Source organism: Nerophis ophidion, linkage group LG20, assembly GCF_033978795.1.
Source record: "Nerophis ophidion isolate RoL-2023_Sa linkage group LG20, RoL_Noph_v1.0, whole genome shotgun sequence".
In the NCBI taxonomy this organism is placed as follows: domain Eukaryota; kingdom Metazoa; phylum Chordata; class Actinopteri; order Syngnathiformes; family Syngnathidae; genus Nerophis; species Nerophis ophidion.
Window position 1 is genome coordinate 44740944 of NC_084630.1, and position 26468 is coordinate 44767411.

Sequence of the window (26468 nt, forward strand, 5' to 3'; positions counted from 1 at the left end):
AGTCTGCGGTGGAGTTTTGTGGGACACAACACACTGCATGGGGCATGTCCAAGAAAGCAGTACAGTGTCCTGACATATGTGGATGTTTGCCAGAACTCCCAACCCCCCACCCTCTCTAAAAAAAAATAATTACCCTGTCACTGTTTCACCATGCCTAAAACGCTTAATAGTTCTGTTGCACTTGGCTGATTTTCATGTGGAGGAATTCTATAAACTGAGCCATAGTCATGAGCGTGTCATGTTTTTTTGGCTGCCACTTGAATAGCAGGCTTGAACGCTCTTTCAGGAAGTCACCAGGATATGTGTTCCTTTCATGCTGGGCCAAAGCACCAAGAATGTGAAGCTGACGGTCTTTAAAATGTCAGATGATACATTATAGGAAACATCTGAAACCTTAAAGACAGATGTCAGCAGTTGTTTATGGGTCCCAAATGAAGGAGGAGAAAATGTGTTAACTGTAAATACTTGTGGTAGCAGTTGAACTCTGAACTTGTTCCTGTTCCAATGTCAGGTGGCCCCTTTAATTGTGTATTCTTGATCTTCTTTTTCTTTATCGCTTGTGCTCATTAGAGTCATGGGTAAGCGTCAGCCGATCCGAGCGGACGTAAACCTCGGACTGGTCGCCAACCAATTAGAGGACACATATAGAAAAAAATATTTTCACACTTATATTCACACGTATGATCATTTATAGTCTGCAATTAAAATACCATTTATTTTTGGGTCATGTGCAAGGGAGGGAGCGGAGTACCGGGGTGGAATAAAACCAGGCATGCATGCAAATTCAATACACAAACATAAGATAATCCTTTATTTATCCTACAAAGGTGTCATTTACAGTGTTACAGCAGCAAAGGGTATATATTGCAAGCATAAAGTGAAGCAAGTACACAAATTAAATACAAATAAAGCTAAAAATGTAAATGTAAAATATATATATATATATATATATATATAATCAATACTGTAATATATATACATATATAATACAGTATTGATTTTTTTGTTAGAAAAATAAAAAAACAGCTAAGAATTGTAGTTTTAGCAAAAATTTGTGCTCCGCATTTCCAGCATGGGTACCGAATTCGGTATTTTTATAGGCAGGGACCAATTTCCGTAAGTACTATTTGGAATCGACTAACGTAATATCAAACGATGCCATATTCCCATACCTTTGTTGCACATGAAGTCACGTCCAGTTCCAGACTTAAACACTTAAACACTTGGCGGGCAAACAAGCACTCAAGCAGCACTCAGAGCAGACTCAGTCAAACTGCCTCCAGGTAATGTTGCTATTTTCCATGCCAACAAAGCAAGTATATTTGATAGAAAAAACACGAACAAACAGTAAGCCTCCACTTTTCAAAATGCGCCAGGTCAATGCTAATTTACATTGGAATTGCAATAAACATGCTACCGATTAGATTTAGCGATTCAAATCAGGCAATTAAAACTCCAACCAACAATCAAACCGCTGCTGTGTATTAGGTACAATACTTAGACTATAAACACTTTTTAGAATCCAACAAAAGACTACATTCAGCTTAAAGGAGTCATATTATGATTGTTTTCTACATTTAAAACACTTCCTTGTGATCTACATAACATTTAATGGTGGCTTGTTGATCAAGATTTTGCAAAGGTTATGATTTACTGGCCATCTTCAAGCCGCTTTCTGATCAGTCTTATTTACGTGACTCCACTTCGACAGTGTCTTCTCCCGACAGCCATGTTGTAATTTTTAGTGCTTCCATAGTGGGTTTACTGACAGATATAAGTAGCTATGAATTAGAAATGGCAACAGCGGAGGATGCATGTGCATCAAGAGGATAAAGCAAAGGAGCTTATTGATTACAATTTTGGACTACATTGGCTGACTGGCCCATTTGGGTAAATTGCTACGATATATATATATATATATATATATCTGCTGATGTCATAATTGGGGCAGTTTGTTCGAGGAAGTTAGAAGGAGGGCAAGATTGTTTTCTAAATATCTCCACCATGCCTCCATGGTTTAATTAAAATTTCCAGGACTTCTTAAGATCCCAAAATACACAAAAACAGGTACTCGGAGGTAAGAAAAGTTGGTTTTGCATAGTAGGTCCTCTTTAATGGCAAAGACTACTCCATGACTAGGCAACACACCGTGGACCAGGAGACTCTGACATTTTTTCTTCTGAGAACTACTTTTACAAAATGAAAATCACTGTGAGCTACTTACTCATTTTGGTAATGTTAATTTTCATATCTTATTTTAACCCATGTAAAAGGAATTAGCTTGTTTTTGTTGGTTTCCACAAATTACATTTTCTGTAAAAACTAAAAAAATGGATCTGCATCTTGTATTAGAGCTACTTTGACACAACGATTGTGTTTTATTTAAACGGCTGGCAGCATTTAAACTGTACTTTTACAGGGAAGCAGAACTCTTCTCCAGCAGTGGGGTTATTGTCTTTGTACTATTTTGTGGCAATTTGTCAGTGAAGAGAGGCATATTGTCTTAATTGAACAGTTATACAAATACCGACAGCTTAACCAAATATTTGTTGACCCTTTGGTGAACTCCACAAAAGAAAAATAAGCCAGCGAAGTGTTTGGAAACCCCCGTTGTAGTCTATACAACAGTGTTTTTCAACCACTGTGTACCGTGTGATATTGAGATATTGTTTGGTGTGCCGTGGGAGATGATCTAATTTCACCTAATTGGGTTAAAAACATTTTTTTGCAAACCAGTAATTACAATCCACAAATGTGCCGTTGTTGAGTGTCAGAACTGTCTAGAGATCAGCAGAGTAACTGTGTAATACTCTTCCATATCAGTAGGTGGCAGCAGGTAGCTAATTGCTTTGTAGTTGTCAGGAACATGCTTTGTCATGATCACTATGTGCAGACAACAGTGGGAGGCATCATGCAGGTAAAAAGGTATCTAATGCTTAAACCAGAAATAAACAAAAGGCAAGTGCCACTTAGAAAAAGCTGAGGGATGGCTATGCAAAATGAAGCTAAAACTGAACTGGCTGCAAAGTAAAGAAAAACAGAATGCAGGACGACAGCAAAGACTTACACCGTGTGGAGCAGCAGATGGCGTCCACAAAGTACATCTGTACATGACAATCGACAACAAAATAGGAGCGCAAGACAAGAAGTAAAACACTACACACAGAAAAACACCAAAAAACTCCCAATAAGGGGATGATGTGACAGGTGGTGACAGTACACCTACTTTCAGACAAGAGCTATATTGATGTCTGGTTAGTTATGGTTTAAAGTCTTATCCAACAAATGCGAGAACAACTTTTTATTGTCAATATCGGCTGCTGAATTACATATTTTAATGTTTTCTGCTCGTGGAGTGCCTTGAGATTTTTCAATTAAAAAATTTGCCTTGGCTCAAAAAAGGTTGAAAAACACTGCTGTACACTACTGCCATTCATCTACTTGGAATTCTACTATATAATACTTACAAATGACACTCAAAAGTGTAAGAAATCAAGATAATACAACAAGGTTCGGTGGCCATGGATGATGTACTGGCTGTCCAGAGTCGGGACCCAGGGTGGTCTCCTGCTGGCCCCACTATGGACTGGACTCTCACTATTATGTTAAATCCACTATGGACTGGACTCTCACTATTATGTTAGAGCCACTATGGACTGGACTTTCACAATATTATGTCAGACCCACTCGACGTCCATTGCATCCGGTCTTCCCTAGGGGGTGGGGAGGGGCTTACCCACATGTGCGGTCCTCTCCAAGGTTTCTCATAGTCATTCTCATCGACGTCCCACTGGGTTGTGAGTTTTTCCTTGCCCTTATGTGTGCACTGATCCGCGGATGTCGTTGTGGCTTGTGCAGCCCTTTGAGACCCTTGTGATTTCGGACAATATAAATAAACATTGATTGATTGAACTAGAGAGCAATGTTATTGACAGCTTACTGTTGAATGTTAAATAAAAGAAAATAGCTGTTATTATTAATCATATAAAGCTTATTTAACACGCAAAAGTACCAAAAATGGGTATCGTTCAATACCAGTGCTGAAAATTTGTACCGTATTGTTTCAAATGTGAAAAGTACTAATCCCTGCGGAGAGTGGGGAGTCCAAACTTCCTAACAGTGAGACCGAGACGTGTCAGAACCTTTTATTATTTTTAAATAATTATCAAACATTTTACAGTATCCCGTCCTTACAAAGTAGTGTTGTTGCACATGGATGAGGGTGTGTGTTGCTGAGGCCCACTTTGACATTGTCTGGACTGGACCTGGTTTTAAAAACCTTTTAGACAAGTCTAATTCCATTAACAACCTGGTCTGATGAAGATAAGGTTATTTTTTATTTATTTTTTTAATAAAATAAAATGAGATTAAAAAAAAAGGAAAACAATGACATTTTTTTTGGATAAAAAAGAAAGTAAAATCATATAAAACAATTACATAAAAAATAGTAATTAATGATAGTGTTAGTGGACCGGCGACACACACAATCATGTGTGTTTCAGGGACTATGTCCCTTGCAGACTGTGTTATATATGTTGTGGGAACCAGCATTTTGGGAGCAGAAAGAAACAACCCTTTTTTGTGTGAGTGGGTGTGGCTGGGTGTGAACGGGGGAGGGAGGGGTTTTCTTTGGGGGGTTGATGCACTGATGGAAAGTGTATTTTGTGTGTTTTTGTGTTGATTTAATAAAAAAAAAAAAAAAAAAAAAAGGTCCTGGGTTCGATTCCCGGGCTAAGGGAGTTTTGCAAAAAAAAAAAAAAAAAAAGTAGTGAGAACGCCGTTGGTGTTAAACCTCCTGAATCGGGCTTGATGACATCAAATGCAGGCATGTGTGCTTCTTTCCACATGGACCGACTGAGCTCAGTCATCAACTCAGGTGCTCTGGCAGGAAAGCCAGTGTTTTTCTTCAAAATTATTGTTCCAAGGAAATTATTATAGCACCGAGTCTTTTTTTTTTTTTTTTATTCCTCATGGAACATGACAAGGAGCTTCCAGGTGGGATCAGAATGCCGTGAATGTGTGTTTTTTCTGGAACACGCTGTGCTTATTGCAGAAGCGCACGTTGACGTGTTCGACTGTCACCTGCGCCGACACGGAATGTCTCTCTGTTCTCCTTTTGAAGCTAATAGTTGTATGAGTTGTTGTATTGTGATGCGGGGTGAACTATGCTGAGTGTCTTGCTTGAGTGAGTCATGGCCGACACACACACACACACACACACACACACACACACAGGTTGGAATGGGCTTGTTACCGAACCTTACACTTCAAGGTTGTGTCACCCGGGACTGACACATGATTCCGTGCGTGTGTGTGTGTGTGTGTGTGTGTGTGTGTGTGTGTGTGTGTGTGTGTGTGTGTGTGTGTGTGTTCGTTCTCTGTGCTGCAGGCAGAAATGATGACTCGTCATGTACCTCTCTATCTACAAGGGCTGCTCTGTTGCCTAGCAACACTGACCAAACAGCAGTAGCAAGGAGAAGAGTCAAGTGCTCTCTGAAACCCTTCTTCTCTCGCTCTCTCCCCCCCACTCCTGTTCTTTGTCTTTTTGATCAGTGCTCTCTCTTAGTCAACAGATATGGTTACCTTATGTCAGTGTTTATCAACCTTTTTTGAGCCGAAGCGCATTGGAAAAATCCCGAGGCACACAACTAGCAGAAAACATAAAAAAAATGAAACTCAGCAGCCGATAATGACAGTAAAAAGTCCTTGTCGCAATTGTTTGATATAAATTCAAACCATAACCAAACATGCATCATTATAGTTTGTCTCAAAGTACGTGTATTGTCCTGACCTGTCACATCACGCCGTGACTTATTTGGACTTTTTTGGTGTTTTCCTGTGTGTAGTGTTTCCTATTTTGTTGTTGATTGTCATGTCATGTACGGATGTACTTTGTGGACGCCATCTGCTGCTCCACACGCTGTAAGTCTTTGCTGTCGTCCAGCATTCTGTGTTTGTTTACTTTGCAGCCAGTTTAGTTTTAGTTTTGTTTTGCATAGCCATCCCTAAGATTCAGTGCCTTTTCTTAGCGGCACTTGCCTTCTGTTTATTATTGGTTTTAGCCGGGGGGTCGTGAAACTTTTCGGCTGAGAGAGTTATGAGAGCCAAATATTTTAAAATGTATTTCCGTGAGAGCCATACAATAATATTTTTTTAAACACTGAATACAACTAAATGTGTTAATTTTTAAATAAGACCAACATTTTTAGAGTGTATTAAGTATCTTATTCTTTTTAATAACATTGTCATTCTGAAGCTAACCAATAATAAATAAAACACTTCTTACCATTAATGCGACTTCTTGAACAGGTGTGGTGGAAAAACGGATGGATGGATTAAAATGCATGAGAATTATATTTTGACACTGTGTTTACCAGCGAGATGATTCATTACTTATCATGTTAAGCAATATAGCTGAGATTTATCTGAGCGCCAGATGCAGTCTTCAAAAGAGGGCTTTGCCATAGGTTCCCTACCCCTGGTTTAAGCATTAGATACCTTTTTACCTGCACGCTGCCTCCCGCTGTCGTCTGCATATTGTGATCACGACAAACCATGTTCCCGACATCTGCAAAGCAATTAGCTAACTGCTGCCACCTACTGATTTGGAAAAGTATTACACGGTTACTCTGCCGAGGTCTAGACAGCTCTGACACTCAACAACGGCACATTATTTGCGGATTATAATTACTCGTTTGCTAAATATATTTTTAACCCAATTAGGTGAAATGATATCTCACGGCACACTAGTGGGCCGCGGCACAGTGGTTGAAAAACACTGCCTTATGTTATGGTCCTCTTTTTACTTTTCATGCTGTAGTGTGCATCTGTAGCAGCACAGACAGATCGACAAAGACAATACTTGGGTAGAAAAGTTATAGGACCAGGATTTTGTCAAATATTTACACAACGTTGGCTGCAGAGGTGAGTTACATTCGGTAATAAATTACATTACGACCGTGCACTACAACTTAATTGCTTTTTTGCATTGTTTATGCATCCAAGATGAATAGAGTGGTGCGTTGTTAATGACACATAGTATCTATCTGGCCTCCCCTTTCGTGTGTAGTGGGGTGCACGAGATAGCGCTGAAGAATTTTCCCATCCCTTCTTACTGCACAGTCTGCAGCAGATGGAATTCCTCTTCATGAACATCCTGCTTGCACTGCACTGACACACACGCAGTAATACACAATACCGTGCATGTCACTGACCCTCCAGGGAGCGAGGGGAAGGTTGGTGGGAATAAGCAGGGGAAATTGTTTTCCTTTTACAACAGTTAACAAAGGCTGCAGTGGTATTAATAGGATTCATTGCACAAACCATTCTTGCAAAGGGTGTCAAATTACCACCATAAGTGGCAATATTTGAATTGTACACAACTAAAAACGGCACCAATTGAACTATTAAACACTGTCTGGACAAAATAACACATTAACACTTAGGCATCCCCCAAATGTGGTGAGTGTTATAGATCCTGGGGACCGGAAGAGGTTTCAGCTATAAAAGCCTTAAAAGTCTGAGTGGCCGTGCCAGCAACTTGAGGGGTTGCAGGTTCGATTCCCGCTTCCGCCATCCTAGTCACTGCCGTTGTGTCCTTGGGCAAGACACTTTACCCACCTGCTCCCAGTGCCACCCACACTGGTTTAAATGTAACTTAGATATTGGGTTTCACTATGTAAAGCGCTTTGAGTCACTAGAGAAAAGCGCTATATAAATATAATTCACTTCACTTCACTTCAAAAGTAAGTCATATACAGTACAGGCCAAACGTTTAGACACACCTTCTCATTCCAATGCGTTTTCTTTATTTTCATGACTTTTTATATTGTAGATCGTCACTGCACTGAAGGCAGCAAAACTATCACACCTGTGAAGTGAAAGCCGTTTCAGGTGACTACCTCTTGAAGCTCATGGAGAGAATGCCAAGAGTGTGCAAATGCAGTAATCGGAGCAAAGGGTGGCTATTTTGAAGAAACTAGAGTATAAAACATGTTTTTGATTATTTCACCTTGAAGAAAACAATGCACTTAGACTTTGTCTCAGTGTATTTACAAAGCCATTAAGCTTTACGCACTTCCTGTTCAGCATTCTCATGTTGGCAGTTCACCATTAAAGACCTGTTTGCAAAAGCAACCAAGTGTTTCTTTCAACCGCCGCATTGGTGACATCTGCAACTTCCACAAAACATCCATTCATTCATCATCATTCAAATGTTACACTTATAAAGAAAACAATCATCAAATTGGCCCCAAGGTAACATAATTACAAACTTAACCGACGTGAACATGGTAGATTTAAGCATAAAATAAAACAGAACAAAAACGTGTTCATTTTGATACCTTCAGTGACAATCTACAATGTACATAGTCATTCAAATAAAGAAAAGGCATTGAATGAGAAGGTATATCCAAACTTTTGGCCGGTACTGTATAATATTTTTTTTACTTCCAATGCTTAAATCTCTAGATCAGTTTTAGGTCTATCCGTCCATATAAGGGTTTTTTTATTTATTATTATTATTTTTGTATGTTTTAGGCACTTTTTGTCAAATGGTAAATGGGTTGTACTTGCATAGCACTTTTCTACCTTCAAGGTACTCAAAGCGCTTTGACACTACTTCCACATTTACACACACATTCACACACTGATGGAGGGAGCTGCCATGCAAGGCGCCAACCAGCACCCATCAGGAGCAAGGGTGAAGTGTCTTGCTCAGGACACAACGGACGTGACGAGGTTTTTACTAAGTGGGAATTGAACCAGGGACCCTGTGGTTGTGCACGGCCACTCTCCCAACTGCGCCACACTGTCCCAAAGACAACCCCAAAAAAATGTCATGACAAAAAACAAGCTCTGCAATAATAGTAACCACGTCCTTACAACTCTTATGTCACTACCAACTGACCAACATCTTCATAATTACATGCAAGTTGTGTATATGCGTCTAATATGGATATGTGGTACTGTCACGCCAAATTTCTTCCCCCCCCTACAAAAACCTTCCCCCCGGAAGAAACTGCTTTAAGGACCCCAATGAGGGTGGAAGGACCTTAAAGCAGCCCACACAGCTGCCTGTTTTAAAAGCATTATAATCGGCTGATTGTCATAGGTGAAAAATAACGGTGAGGAAAAAATATTAGCATTCCAGCATGCTAACCTTTCAAGCTATTTTTGCTTTGCTAATTTTGCAGCTGTAACCCTTAACGGTGAGGAAAAAAAATATTAGCATTCCAGCATGCTAACCTTTCAAGCTATTTTTGCTTTGCTAATTTTGCAGCTGTAACCCTTAACGGTGAGGAAAAAAAATATTAGCATTCCAGCATGCTAACCGTTCAAGCTATTTTTGCTTTGCTAATTTTGCAGCTGTAACCCTTAACGGTGAGGAAAAAAAATATTAGCATTCCAGCATGCTAACCTTTCAAGCTATTTTTGCTTTGCTAATTTTGCAGCTGTAACCCTTAACGGTGAGGAAAAAAAATATTAGCATTCCAGCATGCTAACCTTTCAAGCTATTTTTGCTTTGCTAATTTTGCAGCTGTAACCCTTAACGGTGAGGAAAAAAAATATTAGCATTCCAGCATGCTAACCTTTCAAGCCATTTTTGCTTTGCTAATTTTGCAGCTGTAACCCTTAACGGTGAGGAAAAAAAATATTAGCATTCCAGCATGCTAACCTTTCAAGCTATTTTTGCTTTGCTAATTTTGCAGCTGTAACCCTTAACGGTGAGGAAAAAAAATATTAGCATTCCAGCATGCTAACCTTTCAAGCTATTTTTGCTTTGCTAATTTTGCAGCTGTAACCCTTAACGGTGAGGAAAAAAAATATTAGCATTCCAGCATGCTAACCTTTCAAGCTATTTTTGCTTTGCTAATTTTGCAACTGTAACCCTTAACGGTGAGGAAAAAAAATATTAGCATTCCAGCATGCTAACCTTTCAAGCTATTTTTGCTTTGCTAATTTTGCAGCTGTAACCCTTAACGGTGAGGGAAAAAAATATTAGCATTCCAGCATGCTAACCTTTCTAGCTATTTTTGCTTTGCTAATTTTGCAGCTGTAACCCTTAACGGTGAGGAAAAAAAATATTAGCATTCCAGCATGCTAACCTTTCAAGCTATTTTTGCTTTGCTAATTTTGCAGCTGTAACCCTTAACGGTGAGGAAAAAAAATATTAGCATTCCAGCATGCTAACCTTTCAAGCTATTTTTGCTTTGCTAATTTTGCAGCTGTAACCCTTAACGGTGAGGAAAAAAAATATTAGCATTCCAGCATGCTAACCTTTCAAGCTATTTTTGCTTTGCTAATTTTGCAGCTGTAACCCTCAAGAGTCATATAACTTGGTATTGTCACGCCCTCGTTGGGGTCCTTCAGGCATTGGAGGGGCTGTCCCGCCAAATTTCTTCCAAGGGGAAGGTTTTTGTAGGGGGGAAGAAATTTGGCGTGACAGCACCCTATGGTACTCTGGCGGTATCTAGTGGTTAAATGGTAAATGGGTTGTACTTGTATAGCGCTTTTCTACCTTTTTAAGGAACTCAAAGCGCCTTGACACTATTTCCACATTCATCCATTCACACACACATTCACACACTGATGGCGTTAAGGCAGGGGTGTTAAACGTACGGCGCGAGAACAGGTTTTATCCTGCCCGCGTGAGGAGTTTGCCAAGTATTAAAATGAGCCTCATTTTTTTTTTTTTTTTTTTTCATGAAAGAAACTGCTGTTCTTAATGTGTCCACTGGATGTCACAATAGCAATTCTGTTAGGACTAGCAAGAGGTACAAAGTAAAGCGTAGCTGCGGCTCCTCTCTCGACCCAAATGAAACTTAAAAGCTGCCGTTTTATGTCTTCTGCTTCGAACACATCGTTATTTTCCACCCTTACTCCCCCATAATGTCTCTGTCAAAAGCGAGAAAACGTAACCTTTTTGAATAGTTTTTACCTCCGTTTCTTACCGTTTGTTGAGTTGGCACTGGATTGATACGTGGACATGACAAAGGAGGTATATGATACCTAGAAGAATTTACATGTGTTTTTTGTTGAATCCCAGAAAGACTGTGACTTCAAGTGTAATCCTGGCTTTGTAGATACACTAAGACGAAGTCTAAGCTCGTTGTGTTCTTCATTGTGTGTTTGAAACTGCAAACATTTCCTCAGAATTTTTAAACAAACTTGAAGTGCTTTGTATCATGTTAGACCCGCTCGACATCCATTGCTTTCGGTCCCCTAGAGGGGGGGGGTTGCCCACATCTGAGGTCCTCTCCAAGGTTTCTCATAGTCAGCATTGTCACTGGCGTCCCACTGGATGTGAATTCTCCCTGCCCACTGGGTGTGAGTTTTCCTTGCCCTTTTGTGGGTTCTTCCGAGGATGTTGTAGTCGTAATGATTTGTGCAGTCCTTTGAGACATTTGTGATTTGGGGCTATATAAATAAACATTGATTGATTGATTGATTGATTGTCCAGAGGATTTTTTTGTGATTTGAATGTTTTCATAATGTGCTTGTTCTATTTTTGGTCAAAGTAAAACAAAGTAGACAACCTGGCGTTATCTTTTTTTTTAAGTTATCATGCCATGATTTTACCATTCCGGCCCACTTGGAAAAAGATTTTCCTTCATGCGGCCCCTTAGCTAAAATGACTTTGACACCCCTGGGTTAAGAGGTCACTTTACACCTTTAATTGGATTTTCACGAATTTCAAAGATAAATGCTTGGATTAATTTTGTTTTCGTGGAAATAGCATAATGAAATGCTTTATAAAATTGTTAAAAAATGATCATTATGAAGGGGACAAAAGGGTCTCGGGGTATTCCAATGTATACTCACTCAATATCTTGAGCTCAAAATTAACTAGGCAAAGAACGGACAATGCATATTTTCAGATAAATTCCTTCAAAACTTCTGTGGCCATATATCATTCCGCTAATCTTTAAAATGAACACTCTGTTGCATGATGTCATCTTCAAAGGCAATAAAAAGACTGACAAAATTCCCAGGTTTACCCAAAGGTTAAAGATGCATGATAACACAGCCAAAAGTGATAATTGTGTAACAGCAAAGTATGATGAGAAACCCTCACTCCTCAGGCGCATGCTCGGACTTACCAACTCTTCTTGGTTCTGTAGAAAGCTCCCTAAAGTTGCCTTTTTCTACGGACATCCCTACTGAAGTTACAAGTCTTTCCTGTTTTTGCGCGCATATAAAATATCATAGCTTTTGCCCCCATGTTAAAAAGATGACGAGGAGACGGTTGAGCAACAATAACTTAAATTATTAAAGTTAAAGTACCACTGATAGTCACACACACACTTGGTGTCGTGAAATTACTCTCTGTGTTTGACCCGTCCCCTTGTTCTACCCCCTGGGAGGTGAGGGGAGCAGTGAGCAACAGCTGTGACTGCGCTCGGAAATCATTTTGGTGATTTAACCCCCAATTACAACCCTTGGTGCTGAGTGCCAAGCAGGTAGATAATGGGTCCCATTTTTAAAGTCTTTGGCATGGCTACGGGGTTTGAACTCAAACCTACCGATCTCAGGGCGGACACTCTAACTACTAGTCCATCCATCCATTTTCCATTTTCTACCGCTTATTCCCTTTCGGGGTCGCGGGGAGCGCTGGCGCCTATCTCAGCTACAATCGGGCGGAAGGCAGGGTACACCCTGGACAAGTCGCCACCTCATCGCAGGGCCAATACAGATAGACAGACAACATTCACACTCACATTCACACACTAGGGACCATTTAGTGTTGCCAATCAACCTATCCCCAGGTGCATGTCTTTGGAAGTGGGAGGAAGCCGGAGTACCCGGAGGGAACCCACGCAGTCACGGGGAGAACATGCAAACTCCACACAGAAAGATCCCGAGCCTGGATTTGAACCCAGGACTGCAGGAACTTCGTATTGTGAGGCAGACGCACTAACCCCTCTGCCACCGTGAGGCCAGTGGTTCTCAAATGGGGGTACGCGTACCCTTGGGAGTACTTGAAGGTATGCCAAGGGGCATGTGAGATTTTTTAAAAATATTCTAAAAATAGCAACAATTCAAAAATCATTTCTAAATATATTTATTGAATAATACTTCAACAAAATATGAATGTAAACTCATAAACTGTGAAAAAAATACAACAATGCAATATTCAGTGTTGACGGCTAGATTTTTTGTGGACATTTTCCGTAAATATTGATGTTAAAGATTTCTTATTTTGTGAAGAAATGTTTAGAATGAAGTTGATGAATCCAGATGGATCTCTATTACAATCCCCAAAGAGGGCACTTTAAGTTGATTACTTCTATGTGTAGAAAACTTTATAATTAAATCACTCCTTTATTTTACAACAAGTTTTTAGTTATTTTTATATCTTTTTTTCCAAATAGTTCAAAAGACCACTACAAATGAGCAATATTTTGCACTGTTATACAATTTAATAAATCAGAAACTGATGACATAGTGCTGTATTTTACTTCTTTATATCTTTTTTTCAACCAAAAATGCTTTGCTCTGATTAGGGGGTACTTGAATTAAAAAAATGGTTACAGGGGGTACATCACTGAAAAAAGGTGGAGAACCACGGCACTAGGCCACTGAGCAGGTTTTAAAGTGATTGTTACAATTAAAATGAGGCAAAACAACGTCCGCTGCTGTCTCAGCGTTCACACCAAGCGCCTCTCTCCCATTGTATTTCCTCATTTTAATCACGACACATTCAGGAATTCTCAGATTGTGGGAAAATGTAACTCTTTAAGAATGAACAAACAAAAATAATTTTCCAAAATGCACAATTCCTTTACACAAGTGGTTGAAAAAATGAAGTTAATCGACACATCTAAAAAAAATCAAATAAATATGTCCCACAAAAACACTTACTGTCATGCACATTTTGTCCAAGCCAGAAAAACCAAGCACATAATGACTGGAACATGTCACCCCAATAGCTTTAAAACCTGCGCACACTTGATCCAGGATACAACATGAATGTTTTTTTTGATCGCTCGTTATAAAACTGGCGCACAAATTGGGTGGTGGTGTGTCAATTTATAGTGGCCTTGTGGTTAGAGTGTCCGCCCTGAGATCGGTAGGTCGTGAGTTCAAACCCTGCCGAGTTAAACCAAAGACTATAAAAATGGGAGCCATTACCTCCCTGCTTGGCACTCAGCATCAATGGTTGGAAGTGGGGGTTCATCCATCCATCCATTTTCTACCGCTTATTCCCTTTTGGGGTCACGGGGGGCGCTGGCGCCTATCTCAGCTACAATCGGGCAGAAGGCGGGGTACACCCTGGACAAGTCGCCACCTCATCGCAGGGCCAACACAGATAGACAGACAACATTCACACTCACATTCACACACTAGGGACCATTTAGTGTTGCCAATCAACCTATCCCCAGGTGCATGTCTTTGGAGGTGGGAGGAAGCCGGAGTACTTGTAGGGAACCCACCTAGTCACGGGGAGAACATGCAAACTCCACACAGAAAGATCCAGAGCCTGGATTTGAACCCAGGACTGCAGGACCTTCGTATTGTGAGGCAGACGCACTAACCCTTCTGCCACCGTGAAGCCTGGAAATGGGGGTTAAATCACCAAAATGATTCCCGAGCGCGTCCCCCACTGCTGCTCACTGCTCCCCTTACCTCCTATGATTGCAATAAGGGGATGGGTCAAATGCAGAGGTGTGTGTGTGTGTGTGTGACTATCAGTGGTACTTTATCCTGTCCGGCCTGAAGTGTGCTTTGAATTTTGGCCCTCTGCGCGATTTGGTTTGAGACCCCTGCCATAGTATGTTTGTGTGTCTGGGCCCCAAAATGTGAATTGTGTGTACATGTTTTATTTTGTCACCTCTTGAAATGTCCATCCCTATATTGTATGTAAAACGTGAAGACACATGAATGGAACGAAAGCAATTTGTTCCTGGTTTCTTACCTCTACTCTTCCTTCTGTCCCTTCTACCCCCGTTTGCCTCACATACAACTCCTGTCTTCCCAACTTCTCCCTGTTGCCTCTATCCCAATGTGCCCCTTTTTCCAGGTTAGTTTAGCATATGCCTATGAGACCAAGGATGCGCTGTGCCTGGTGTTGACCATAATGAATGGTGGTGACTTAAAATTCCACATCTACAACATGGGCAACTCTGGCTTTGATGAGCAGAGAGCCATCTTTTACGCTGCTGAGATCTGCTGTGGCCTTGAGGACCTGCACCGTGAGAGGATAGTCTACAGGTTAGCAAATTCAAGTGTTTGGATGAAAGCTACTTTACGTCCGCATTAATGAATAGCCTCAGACAATTCTGTCTTAGATGTAGTAAATCATGTGCGCAGGGTTACAAATCAGCCAAGAAGCTGAAGGAATGTTTGCAATTTTTTGTTTCTAGAAACATGTGTTAGGAGTTTCACTGCAAAAAGTCAGTGTGCAAAATCCAGAAAAAAAAAATACAAAATTGAGGGGTATTTTATTTGAGCTAAGCAAAATTATCTGGCTTGTCAAGACTTTCCAAAACAAGTAAAATTAGCTAACCTCACTGAACCCATGAATACCTTAAACTAAGTATATTCTCACTAATAACTATACTAGTACGTATTTTCTATTGTTTCATTGAAAATTAAACAGCAAAGTCCATTTGGTTGTCATCTGTTTTAATAAGAGACAATTGTGTTAAAGTCATGATTTTTTTTTCATGTTTGTAATAAGAAATGATTACTTTAAAAAAGTACCGTATTTCCTTGAATTGCCGCCGGGGCGCTAATTATTTTAAAACCTCTTCTCACTCCGGCGCTTACCAAAGGCATGCGGTAAAAGTAAGCATGCACTAATTATTTTAAAACCTCTTCTCACTCCCGCACTTACCAAAGGCATGCGGTAAAAGTAAGCATGCGCTAATTATTTTAAAACCTCTTCTCACTCCAGCACTTACCAAAGGCATGCGGTAAAAGTAAGCATGCATTAATTATTTTAAAACCTCTTCTCACTCCGGCGCTTACCAAAGGCATGCGGTAAAAGTAAGCATGCACTAATTATTTTAAAACCTCTTCTCACTCCGGCGCTTACCAAAGGCATGCGGTAAAAGTAAGCATGCACTAATTATTTTAAAACCTCTTCTCACTCCGGCGCTTACCAAAGGCATGCGGTAAAAGTAAGCATGCGCTAATTATTTTAAAACCTCTTCTCACTCCGGCGCTTACCAAAGGCATGCGGTAAAAGTGAGCATGCACTAATTATTTTAAAACCTCTTCTCACTCCGGCACTTACCAAAGGCATGCGGTAAAAGTAAGCATGCGCTAATTATTTTAAAACCTCTTCTCACTCCGGCACTTAAATGATAAATAAAATAAATGGGTTGCACTTGTATAGCGCTTTTCTACCTTCAAGGTACTCAAAGCGCTTTGACACTACTTCCACATTTACCCATTCACACACACATTCACACACTGATGGAGGGAGCTGCCATGCAAGGCGCCAACCAGCACCCATCAGGAGCAAGGGTGAAGTGTCTTGCTCAGGACACAACGGATGTGACGAGGTTGGTACTAGGTGGGATTTGAACCAGGGCCCCTCGGGTTGCGCACGGCCACTCTACCACTGCGCCACGCCGGCATGCAGTAAAAATTTGAGTTTGATGTAAGGAAACCATCATCAATGCATCTATTTTCTAACGCTTATTCCCTTTTGGTGTCGCGGGTGGCGCTGGCGCCTATCTCAGCTACAATCGGGCGGAAGGCAGGGTACACCCTGGACAAGTCACCACCTCATCGCAGGGCCAACACAGATAGACAGACAACATTCACACTCACATTCAAACACTAGGGACCATTTAGTGTTGCCAATCAACCTATCCCCAGGTGCATGTCTTTGAAGTGGGAGGAAGCCGGAGTACCCGGAGGGAACCCACGCATTCACGGGGAGAACATGCAAACTCCACACAGAAAGATCCCGAGCCTGGATTTGAACCCAGGACTGCAGGAACTTCGTATTGTGAGGCAGACGCACTAACCCCTCTGCCACCGTGAAGCCGGAAACCATCATGAAAAGCACATTTAATAAAAAAAACTTTATTATGGTCTTACCTTTACTTATAAATGTAGTCTATGCCAGCTCCTTCCGATCAAAAGCATCGATAACTTGTTCATAGAAGTCTTCCTTATCTTTCTTCAGTTTTAAAAGTCTCTCTGTCTCGATGGAGATCTTCCTTTATTAGCTCCTCCAGCACATATCACGTCACTCATTTCACTTCTTCTGCAGCCGAGTAGTCGCAAGAAGGATCACTAGCGCCCTCTACCACCAGGAGGCGGGAGTCATTTAATGACCCATATTTGACAGACGCAGCTACGGTATTGGGACGGTCTCAAGCCGTCGTCTTGCGGGTTCCCAGGACCCCCAAGGAAGGACATGGCTTGAGCAGTTTGACTTTGTTTATTTTTCAATAAAACCTCAGTCCATGTCGCTCATCCGCTCCTCCTCTCCGCTCGCTCGCCGTCTCCTCGCCGGCATCTTGGGCCGGGCTCCAGTGTTCCCTGCCTGTCTGTCGGACTGTCGGCTGCTAATAAAACATAGCTGCTTACTGTTCTTTTTAGCATACCGGTATTCAATAGCTTGGACCTTAAATCCTACTGAATAGCTCTTAATCTTCTTCCCTTTATGCGATTTCAAATTACCGGTATTGAAATCAGCCTACTCCATTTTGAAAATGAAGACAGGGGAAGTGTCACTCGTGACGTTACGAGTTTGACACGGCAGTAATTCAAGGCAGGCGCATACTATATACCTGGCGGCAATTCAAGGAAACATGGTAGTTGTATACTTGTGAGTGATGATGACACAGCTTTGCAACAGTTGATATTTTAGCTTCAAGCATGTTTTACTCAATACAGGTCATCAAATCTCAGCTGTAATATCTTACTGAGATCATTTAGGACCAAAACACTTAAAACAAGTAAAACACTCTAACATAAAATCTGCTTAGTGAGAAGAATTATCTTATCAGACAGAAAATAAGCAAATATCACCCTTATTTGAGATATTTAATCTTACTTCGATTTCAGTTTTTGCAGTGTTGACACTGCCAGATCTCCTTTATACTACCTTGTTGTCCAAGAAAAAATATATTTTGGCAACTAAAGAAAGATGACTACTATTTATTATACTCAAACAGACTACTGCTCAGCCTGTGGAAACAATTGTATGTGTGATGCTCTCAGTGGTAAAGGAGCCCGTGAAAGCCTGGGAAAATGACCCCGATTGTCAATGATGTGCTTGTTTATTGGCAAGTAAGATTGCACCCATTCATGATAGTTTGGATCTGTTTGGAATAACTCTTGTTGTTTTGTCAAAGGGGAGAAGTGCTAAAGAAAGTCTAATGAATGCCATTGTAAAACCTTCAGGAATATGCTTATAGGATACAGACAGGATTGGGAACAAAACACTTTTTAAGATACCGCGTTTTATGGATTATAAGCCGCATCAGTACATAAGCCACACCCACTAAATTCTAAACATTTTTTTTTTCCATATCTTTGCTGTACCACACAGCAGATATAGATCGGTATATTGTGACATGAGATATTTACATTGAAAGTTTTTGTCAACGTTTATTTCCATACCTTAATTGTTTCCAAACGGCTGATAAAACAAAACAGAAAAGTCATGGAAGCCTTTATTCAGCGTTTATGAAATGAATACGATTTTCTCCTTTTTTAATACGGTTCAAGATGGTCATCAGGATTCTTCTTTCTTGTACTTTGTAAACACTTTGACTTTGAACACTTTCTTAAAGTTGTTAATTTTAGGACATTGTTTGATTTTTTTTTTTTTTTGGTTAATCCATTTCATAAATTTTCCAGACTTCCCTATCTCCAGCCACTTCGTCTAGCTCTTCCCGGGGGATCCCGAGGCATTCCCAGGCCAGCTGGGAGACATAGTCTTCCCAACGTGTCCTGGGTCTTCCCCGTGGCCTCCTACCGGTTGGACGTGCCCTAAACACCTCCCTAGGGAGGCGTTCGGGTGGCATCCTGACCAGATGCCCGAACCACCTCATCTGGCTCCTCTCCATGTGGAGGAGCAGCGGCTTTACGTTGAGTTCCTCCCGGATGGCAGAGCTTCTCACCCTATCTTTAAGGGAGAGACCCAAACTCATTTGGGCCGCTTGTACCCGTGATCTTATCCTTTCGGTCATGACCCAAAGCTCATGACCATAGGTGAGGATGGAGGCTGGAGATAGGGAAGTCTGGGCTTCCCTGCTTAGGCTGCTGCCCCCGCGACCCGACCTCGGATAAGCGGAGGATGATGGATGGATGGATGGCATTTCATAAATTTGCAGTTAGCGAAGAACAATTCATAAATTAGCCTGGGAAAAAAAGTAGCGGCTTATAGTCCGGAAAACACGGTAGGTGCTTTAGGTATGTGTAATTATGATGCCACAGTTATGCAGTCTGTTAAATGTATTACAACTCAACAAACCCATTGTGGAATAAATGCCCCAAAAAATAAATGCAGTCAAACCGTTTTTTTTTTTTTTTTTAAAGCCTTACTTTTTTAATTAAAAAAAATACATTTTTTTTAATCAATGCCAAAATTTTGCACTGTTCTTTGTATACCATCTCGGCTGTTGTATGACCAAACACTGGATGTAACAAACTAGCGTGTTTGGTGTCCAAACAAAGAATCCCACGCATTATAGGACCAACGAAAGTTACACTTTGATTAAAAAAAAAATTGAGAGTTTCAGGTGCGAAACACTATTAAATTCAAGAAAAAGCTTGTAGCAAAGTACAAAAGTGCCATCAGGGAGGCTCTTTCCTACCTTCATCCCTCTTTGCTAATCCCTTTCATGGCCAACAAGAGTCTTTCTTAAATATACAAGTGTTGTTCACTCATCCATTTAATTTGTCATTTATATGTATGTTTTGCATGTATAAATATAATAATTACATTGGCCAGGAGGTTGTATATTTGTTGCCGTTGGTTTGGCTGTCAGTTAGCTAGCAAAATAACTCAAAATCTTTTTTGAAACTTCATGAAACTTCAACAAAATTTCTGGGTTAGGATAAGAAACTACTGATTAGATTGTGGGCCTGATCCGTATCATTTTTATCACATTACCTTACAGTATGTTTACGATACGAGCGCCAACTCCTGTGCTGGTGTGTGTTTGTGGTACCATCCCGACCTCTACCTACAGAGACAAAGAGTGTTCTATCCGTTTCTTTCATTCCGCTATAGATAACTCAAAGAAGTTAACGGCGGATTTACATATAACTTTCAGGAAATGTCAGAAATGTGATAAGTTCATTATTTTATTAGTGTTTATTAGTTTATTATTACAATTCTTCGGTCAATGGTCAACAAAATAAACAGTTGTACATTCATAGATTGAAAGGGTTTAGGCTGAAGGTGAACACTTATTGCGTCTAACCCTATAAACAGTATCAAGTAAAAAATGAACTTCCGAAAATATGAAATGTCCTTTGCACAACATATTATAAATACACTTTATACACAACATGAACGTAGTTCAATTATATACACAGTAAAAGCATGTGGAAATATAAGGAAAGAGTTGTTACATTTTGGGGCTAATTCGTATCATGTCTACTAGAGATGCGCGGTTTGCAGTCTCATCCGCGGAGTCCGCGGGTAAACTGCGGGTCTGGGGGTTGACATGACGATAAAATAGATTTTAATTAGATTCGGGCAGGTGGCGGTTGAACCATCCGAAGATATTTGATATACATGGTTCTGGGATTGCTATCCTTTGCCATTCAAAGAGCCATTTAAGACCAGTGTCGCAAAGCGAAGAAGTCAATAGGAGACGCTATTATTCTCTTGAATGACTACCGGCAGTCACCCAGATAATAAGAATTAGTTCGTGCCATGAAGCCATTGCCTTTGTCGCCTTCTACAACATGTACGATCTGATTGTCAGTCCAGCATCATGTTGTGTGTGGCTTCCGTGGCAACACGCACACGACTGCAAAGCATACTGGGTAACACAGAGTACACCAATTAAGAACGACAAACACATTTCGGGAGAACATCCTCACAGTACCACAACATAAACGTAAAACAACAAATACCCATAATCCTTTGTATTCATGAAACATCCTGACTACTTTATACACCCCAAACCCCGCCACCTCCTCCCCCCACGGGGCACGGGGGTGTAAAATATATTCAGGATGTGTCATGAATACAAAGGATTATGGGTATTAGTTATGTTGCGTTTATGTTGTGTTACTGTGAGGATGTTCTCCTGAAATGTGTTTGTCAATCCTGTATTGTGTGGCTTCATAGCGTGGCGTATATTAGTAAGCGTTAAAGTTGTTTATATCACAACCATCAGTGTACTCTGTATCACCCAGTATGCTTTTCAATCTTGTACGTGTGATTGAGGAAGCTGCACACAACATGTTGCTGGACCAACATTCGGTTCGTACATGTTGTTGAAGGTGTCTAAGGCAATGGCTTCACAACACGCCCACATTCTTGTCATTGAGATGAACGCTATTGAAAAGTCACGAGAACGTTAGCGGCTCCAATTGTCTTCATTACTCTGTGTAACAGGTTTAAATAACTCTGTGAGTGGTAAAGGTGGCCAACCTCTGATGTAATTCAGCGGGCGGGTACGGTCCTGATAAAATAATGGTTCGGGTGGACGGCGGGTGGATGGCGACTTTGGTGACGCGGATGCGGATGATATAATTGCCTATCCGCGCATCTCTAATGTCTACAATGTTACCTTAGGTTTGCGTTACGAGCCTCAACTTCTGTGTGTGAATATATCGTCTCCTCCTCCACTCAAAGAGACGAAGTCAGTGAATAGTCAAAAAGTTACGGGCACATTTTGATTGAACTTTCAGGAAATGTCAGATATGGGATATCGATAACGTGATTGTATTTTGGGGCTGATCCGCATCACAGTATGGATTCTGGACTTTTTAACCATAATATTTATGTTTGGCTGAAACTAATTAATTTGATATATAGTCTTTTTCCTATGGGACAAATTCATTCGGTTTTTGTCAGATTTTTTCTTTTGGAGCGGATTACAAAAGTTAACCAAGGTTTGACTGTATTGTTTTAGTGCTACTTCACAGATCAGCTATAATCAATCAATTTGAATAATTGTATTACCTGAATGTAGGAGAATGCAAAAACATCAGATGTAGCTATAGCTCCAATAATAATTACTGTTTCTAGTGATTAAAAAATGTATTTTTCTATGTGAATATTGTAATGAAGTTTCCACAGCTTAAATATGACGTTCACTGTAAGTTTTTGCTCACTTTTTGACCGTTGTCTTTTTCCAGAGATTTAAAACCTGAAAACATCCTTCTGGATGATCGTGGTATGTCCGTTTTCTTTTTCCACATCCAATCTGTTGGTTGGAATGCTTCTCTGAAAGAGAGTGTTGTTGGCATGCCGTGGCTGTTTAGAATCTAAATTGTGCAAACACAGCAGCATTGTGAACAGTTTTTTTCATTCAAAAAGATTACAGTTTTATTGTCATGGTTTGGGAAAAGCCTTAATTGTTGTTACATCTCTACATTTTGTTTAGGGCACATCCGCATTTCAGACTTGGGTCTTGCTGTGCAAATTCCGGAATCAGAGACGATACGAGGGAGAGTAGGCACTGTTGGTTACATGGGTATGAAATGGACTTATTTGTCAGCCGTCCTTTTCTTTAGTAAAAGTATTTTTCCAAAACCTGCAATATTTCCAACTTCTTTTCCTCCGTACTTCTTCAGCTCCAGAAGTAATCCAAAATGAGAGTTACAACTTTAGTCCAGACTGGTGGGGTCTGGGCTGTCTCATCTTTGAAATGATCCAAGGCCAGTCGCCCTTTCGCAAACGCAAAGAACGAGTCAAGCGGGAGGAGGTGGACAGACGAGTGCGCGAGGATCAAGAGGAATATTCTGAGAAGTTTTCTGAAGACTCGAAGGACATCTGCAGACAGGTGAGCATGAATGACTAGAACCCTGTCCAGCCCTAGGCTTTGTTTGACCGGAAACAAGAATTTGTCTGTGGCCCTATTTTGGTTTTCAACATTACTTATTATTATGAGGCTTCTGAATTAGACACAGGTCCACATACAAACCCTTAGTGTGTTGACATGCACTAAAAACTAAATATTGACTTAATTTGGTTAAAACTAACTTTTGAAAAGCCATGCAGAAAACTGAAGCATGCAGCTTGTAATGTCTCCAAGATTCTCTGATTACCTGATTCATGTTGGATTAATATTAGTGGATAATAATGATGGCACTACCACCCCCAAAACCAGTGAAGTTGGCACGTTGTGTAAATCGTGAATAAAAACAGAATACAATGATTCGCAAATCCTTTTAACTTATATTTAATTGAATTTAATTGAATAGACTGGGCTTCACGGTGGCAGAGGGGTTAGTGCGTCTGCCTCACAATACGAAGTTCCTGCAGTCCTGGGTTCAAATCCGGGCTCGGGATCTTTCTGTGTGGAGTTTGCATGTTCTCCCCGTGAATGCGTGGGTTCCCTCCGGGTACTCCGGCTTCCTCCCACCTCCAAAGACATGCACCTGGGGATAGGTTGATTGGCAACACTAAATTGGCCCTAGTGTGTGAATGTTGTCTGTCTATCTGTGTTGGCCCTGCGATGAGGTGGCGACTTGTCCAGGGTGTACCCTGCCTTCCGCCCGATTGTAGCTGAGATAGGCGCCAGCGCCCCCCGCGACCCCGAAAGGGAATAAGCGGTAGAAAATGGATGGATGGATGGATGAATAGACTGCAAAGACAAGACACTTAACGTTCGAACTGGAAAACTTTATCTTTTGCTCATTTGGAATTTGACGCCTGCATCATGTTTTAAAATAGCTGGCACAAGTGGCAAAAAGACTGAGAAAGTTGAGGAATGCTCATCAAACACTTATTTGGAACATGCCACAGGTGAACACGCTAATTGTGAACAGGTGGGTGCCACGATTGGGTATAAAAGCAGCTTTTATGAAATGCTCACTCATTCACAAACAAGGATGGGGCGGGGGTCACCACTTTGTCTAAGAACAGCATTTCTCAACCAGCTATTGCAAGGAATCTACGATCCGTATTATTAAAAGGTTGAGAGAATCTGGAGAAATCACTGCACGTAAGCGATGATATTTTGGACCTTCGATCCCTCAGGCGGTACTGCATCAAAAAGCGACATGAGTGTGTAAAGCGTATTCCCACTTGGGCTCAGGAACACTTCAGAAAACCACTGTCAGTAATTACAGTTTGTCACTACATCTGTAAGTGCAAGTTAAAACTCTACTATGCAAAGTGAAAGCCATTTATCAACAACACCCAGAAACACTGCCGGCTTGGCTGGGCCCGAGCTCATCTAAGATGGACTGATGCAAAGTGGAAAAGTGTTCTGGGGTCTGACGAGTCCACATTTCAAATTGATTTTGGAAACTGTTCCTCCGGAACAATCAATCAATGTTTATTTATATAGCCCCAAATCACAAATGTCTCAAAGGACTGCACAAATCATTACGACTACAACATCCTCGGAAGAACCCACAAAAGGGCAAGGAAAACTCACACCCAGTGGGCAGGGAGAATTCACATCCAGTGGGACGCCAGTGACAATGCTGACTATGAGAAACCTTGGAGAGGACCTCAGATGTGGGCAACCCCCCCCCTCTAGGGGACCGAAAGCAATGGATGTCGAGCGGGTCTAACATGATACTGTGAAAGTTCAATCCATAGTGGCTCCAAGACAGCAGTGAGAGTCCCGTCCACAGGAAACCATCTCAAGCGGATCAGCAGCGTAGAGATGTCCCCAACCGATACAGGCGAGCGGTCCATCCTGGGTCCCGACGAGCGGTCCATCCTGGGTCTCGACTCTGGACAGTCAGTACTTCATCCATGGTCATCGGACCGGACCCCCTCCACAAGGGAGGGGGGGACATAGGAGAAAGAAAAGAAGCGGCAGATCAACTGGTCTAAAAAGGAGGTCTATTTAAAGGCTAGAGTATACAGATGAGTTTTAAGATGAGACTTAAATGCTTCTACTGAGGTAGCATCTCGAACTGTTACCGGGAGGGCATTCCAGAGTACTGGAGCCCGAACGGAAAACGCTCTATAGCCCGCAGACTTTTTTTTGAGCTCTATGAATCACTAATAAGCCGGAGTCTTTTGAACGCAGATTTCTTGCCGGGACATATGGTACAATACAATCGGCAAGATAGGCTGGAGCTAGACCGTGTAGTATTTTATACGTAAGTAGTTAAACCTTAAAGTCACATCAAAGAGAGGGGAAAAACCATCTGGATTGTTATAGGTGCAAATTTCAAAAGCATGTTTGTGCACATGCTTTAGTACATGCAAAACATCAGTAAACCAGGCCCTGGGTGGTGTACATTAAAGCCATCATTGTGACAATCTGCGCTAAATTGTCATTTGTTTGGGTGAAATTGTGGCTTTTGTAGCCATTTCAATGTGAGAGTTTGACTCCAGTTGTTTATTATAACTTAGAAAAAACTGTTTTTAATGCAATCCCACTCATCTTTATTCCGAGAGAGAGCCACTGAGTGTTCTGTTTCTGAGCCAGAGCGGATAGGACGTTTATTTGTGTCTTGCTGTGGAACATTCTGACCTGAGGTTCAACAGATTAGAAGACTCCCTAGAGAGAGAATGAGTGAGGAAAGCAAGAAGAAAGGTTTCTGTACAGAGGAAAAAAGAGGTTTAAAAACTAGGGGAGGGGAAAGAAGTGACATAGCAGAGAGATGGCTATGACCAAAAATAACAAAAAACTAACAAGTCATGGGATTTGTCAAGAAAGTGAGTGTGGCCCTCTATGTTGTTGTGCAAAATGTGACTTGTGGAGGTGGTGCGAAAAAGTGAGTTTGTAGATGATACATTTGCACACCTCACTATACGGCCACTAAACACCACTCATCCACATCAGAGGCCCGCTGTGGTGTGGAGGGAACATTGTCTACAAGAAACAGGAGCAATTCTATCCATGATGGTGCATTAACCTTTAGTTTGCTGTGCATTACTGATGGTCCATCCATCCATTTGCTACCGCTTATCTGTGGCGCCTATCTCAGCTACAATCGGGCGGAAGGCGGCGTACACCCTGGACAAGTCGCCACCTCATCGCAGGGCATTACTGATGGTCTTTATTCAATTATGATGCATAGTCAGGAAGAATACATGTATAGTACAGGCCAATGTTTGGACACACCTTCTCATTTCAATGTGTTTTCTTTATTTTCATGACTATTTACATTGTAGATTGTCAATGAAGGCATCACAACTCTGACACCTGTGAAGTGAAAAACCATATCAGGTGACTACCTCTTGAAGCTCATGGAGAAAATGCCAAGAGTGTGCAAAGCACTAATCAGAGCAAAGGGTGGCTATTGTGAAGAAACTAGAATATCAATCAATCAATCAATGTTTATTTATATAGCCCCAAATCACAAATGTCTCAAAGGACTGCACAAATCATTACGACTAC

The 26468-nt window shown here is 41.1% G+C and overlaps 1 protein-coding gene across 2 annotated transcripts in view; it reads left to right on the plus strand.

Moving 5' to 3' along the window:
* Window positions 1-26468, plus strand: part of grk4 (G protein-coupled receptor kinase 4) — a 204855-nt gene that overhangs the window by 159557 nt on the left and 18830 nt on the right. For both annotated transcript variants that reach the window (XM_061881348.1, XM_061881347.1), the window contains exons 9-12: window positions 15023-15213; window positions 22294-22331; window positions 22542-22631; window positions 22732-22940. In XM_061881348.1, the coding sequence (XP_061737332.1) occupies window positions 15023-15213; window positions 22294-22331; window positions 22542-22631; window positions 22732-22940 (528 nt within the window). The remainder of the gene's footprint in view (window positions 1-15022; window positions 15214-22293; window positions 22332-22541; window positions 22632-22731; window positions 22941-26468) is intronic.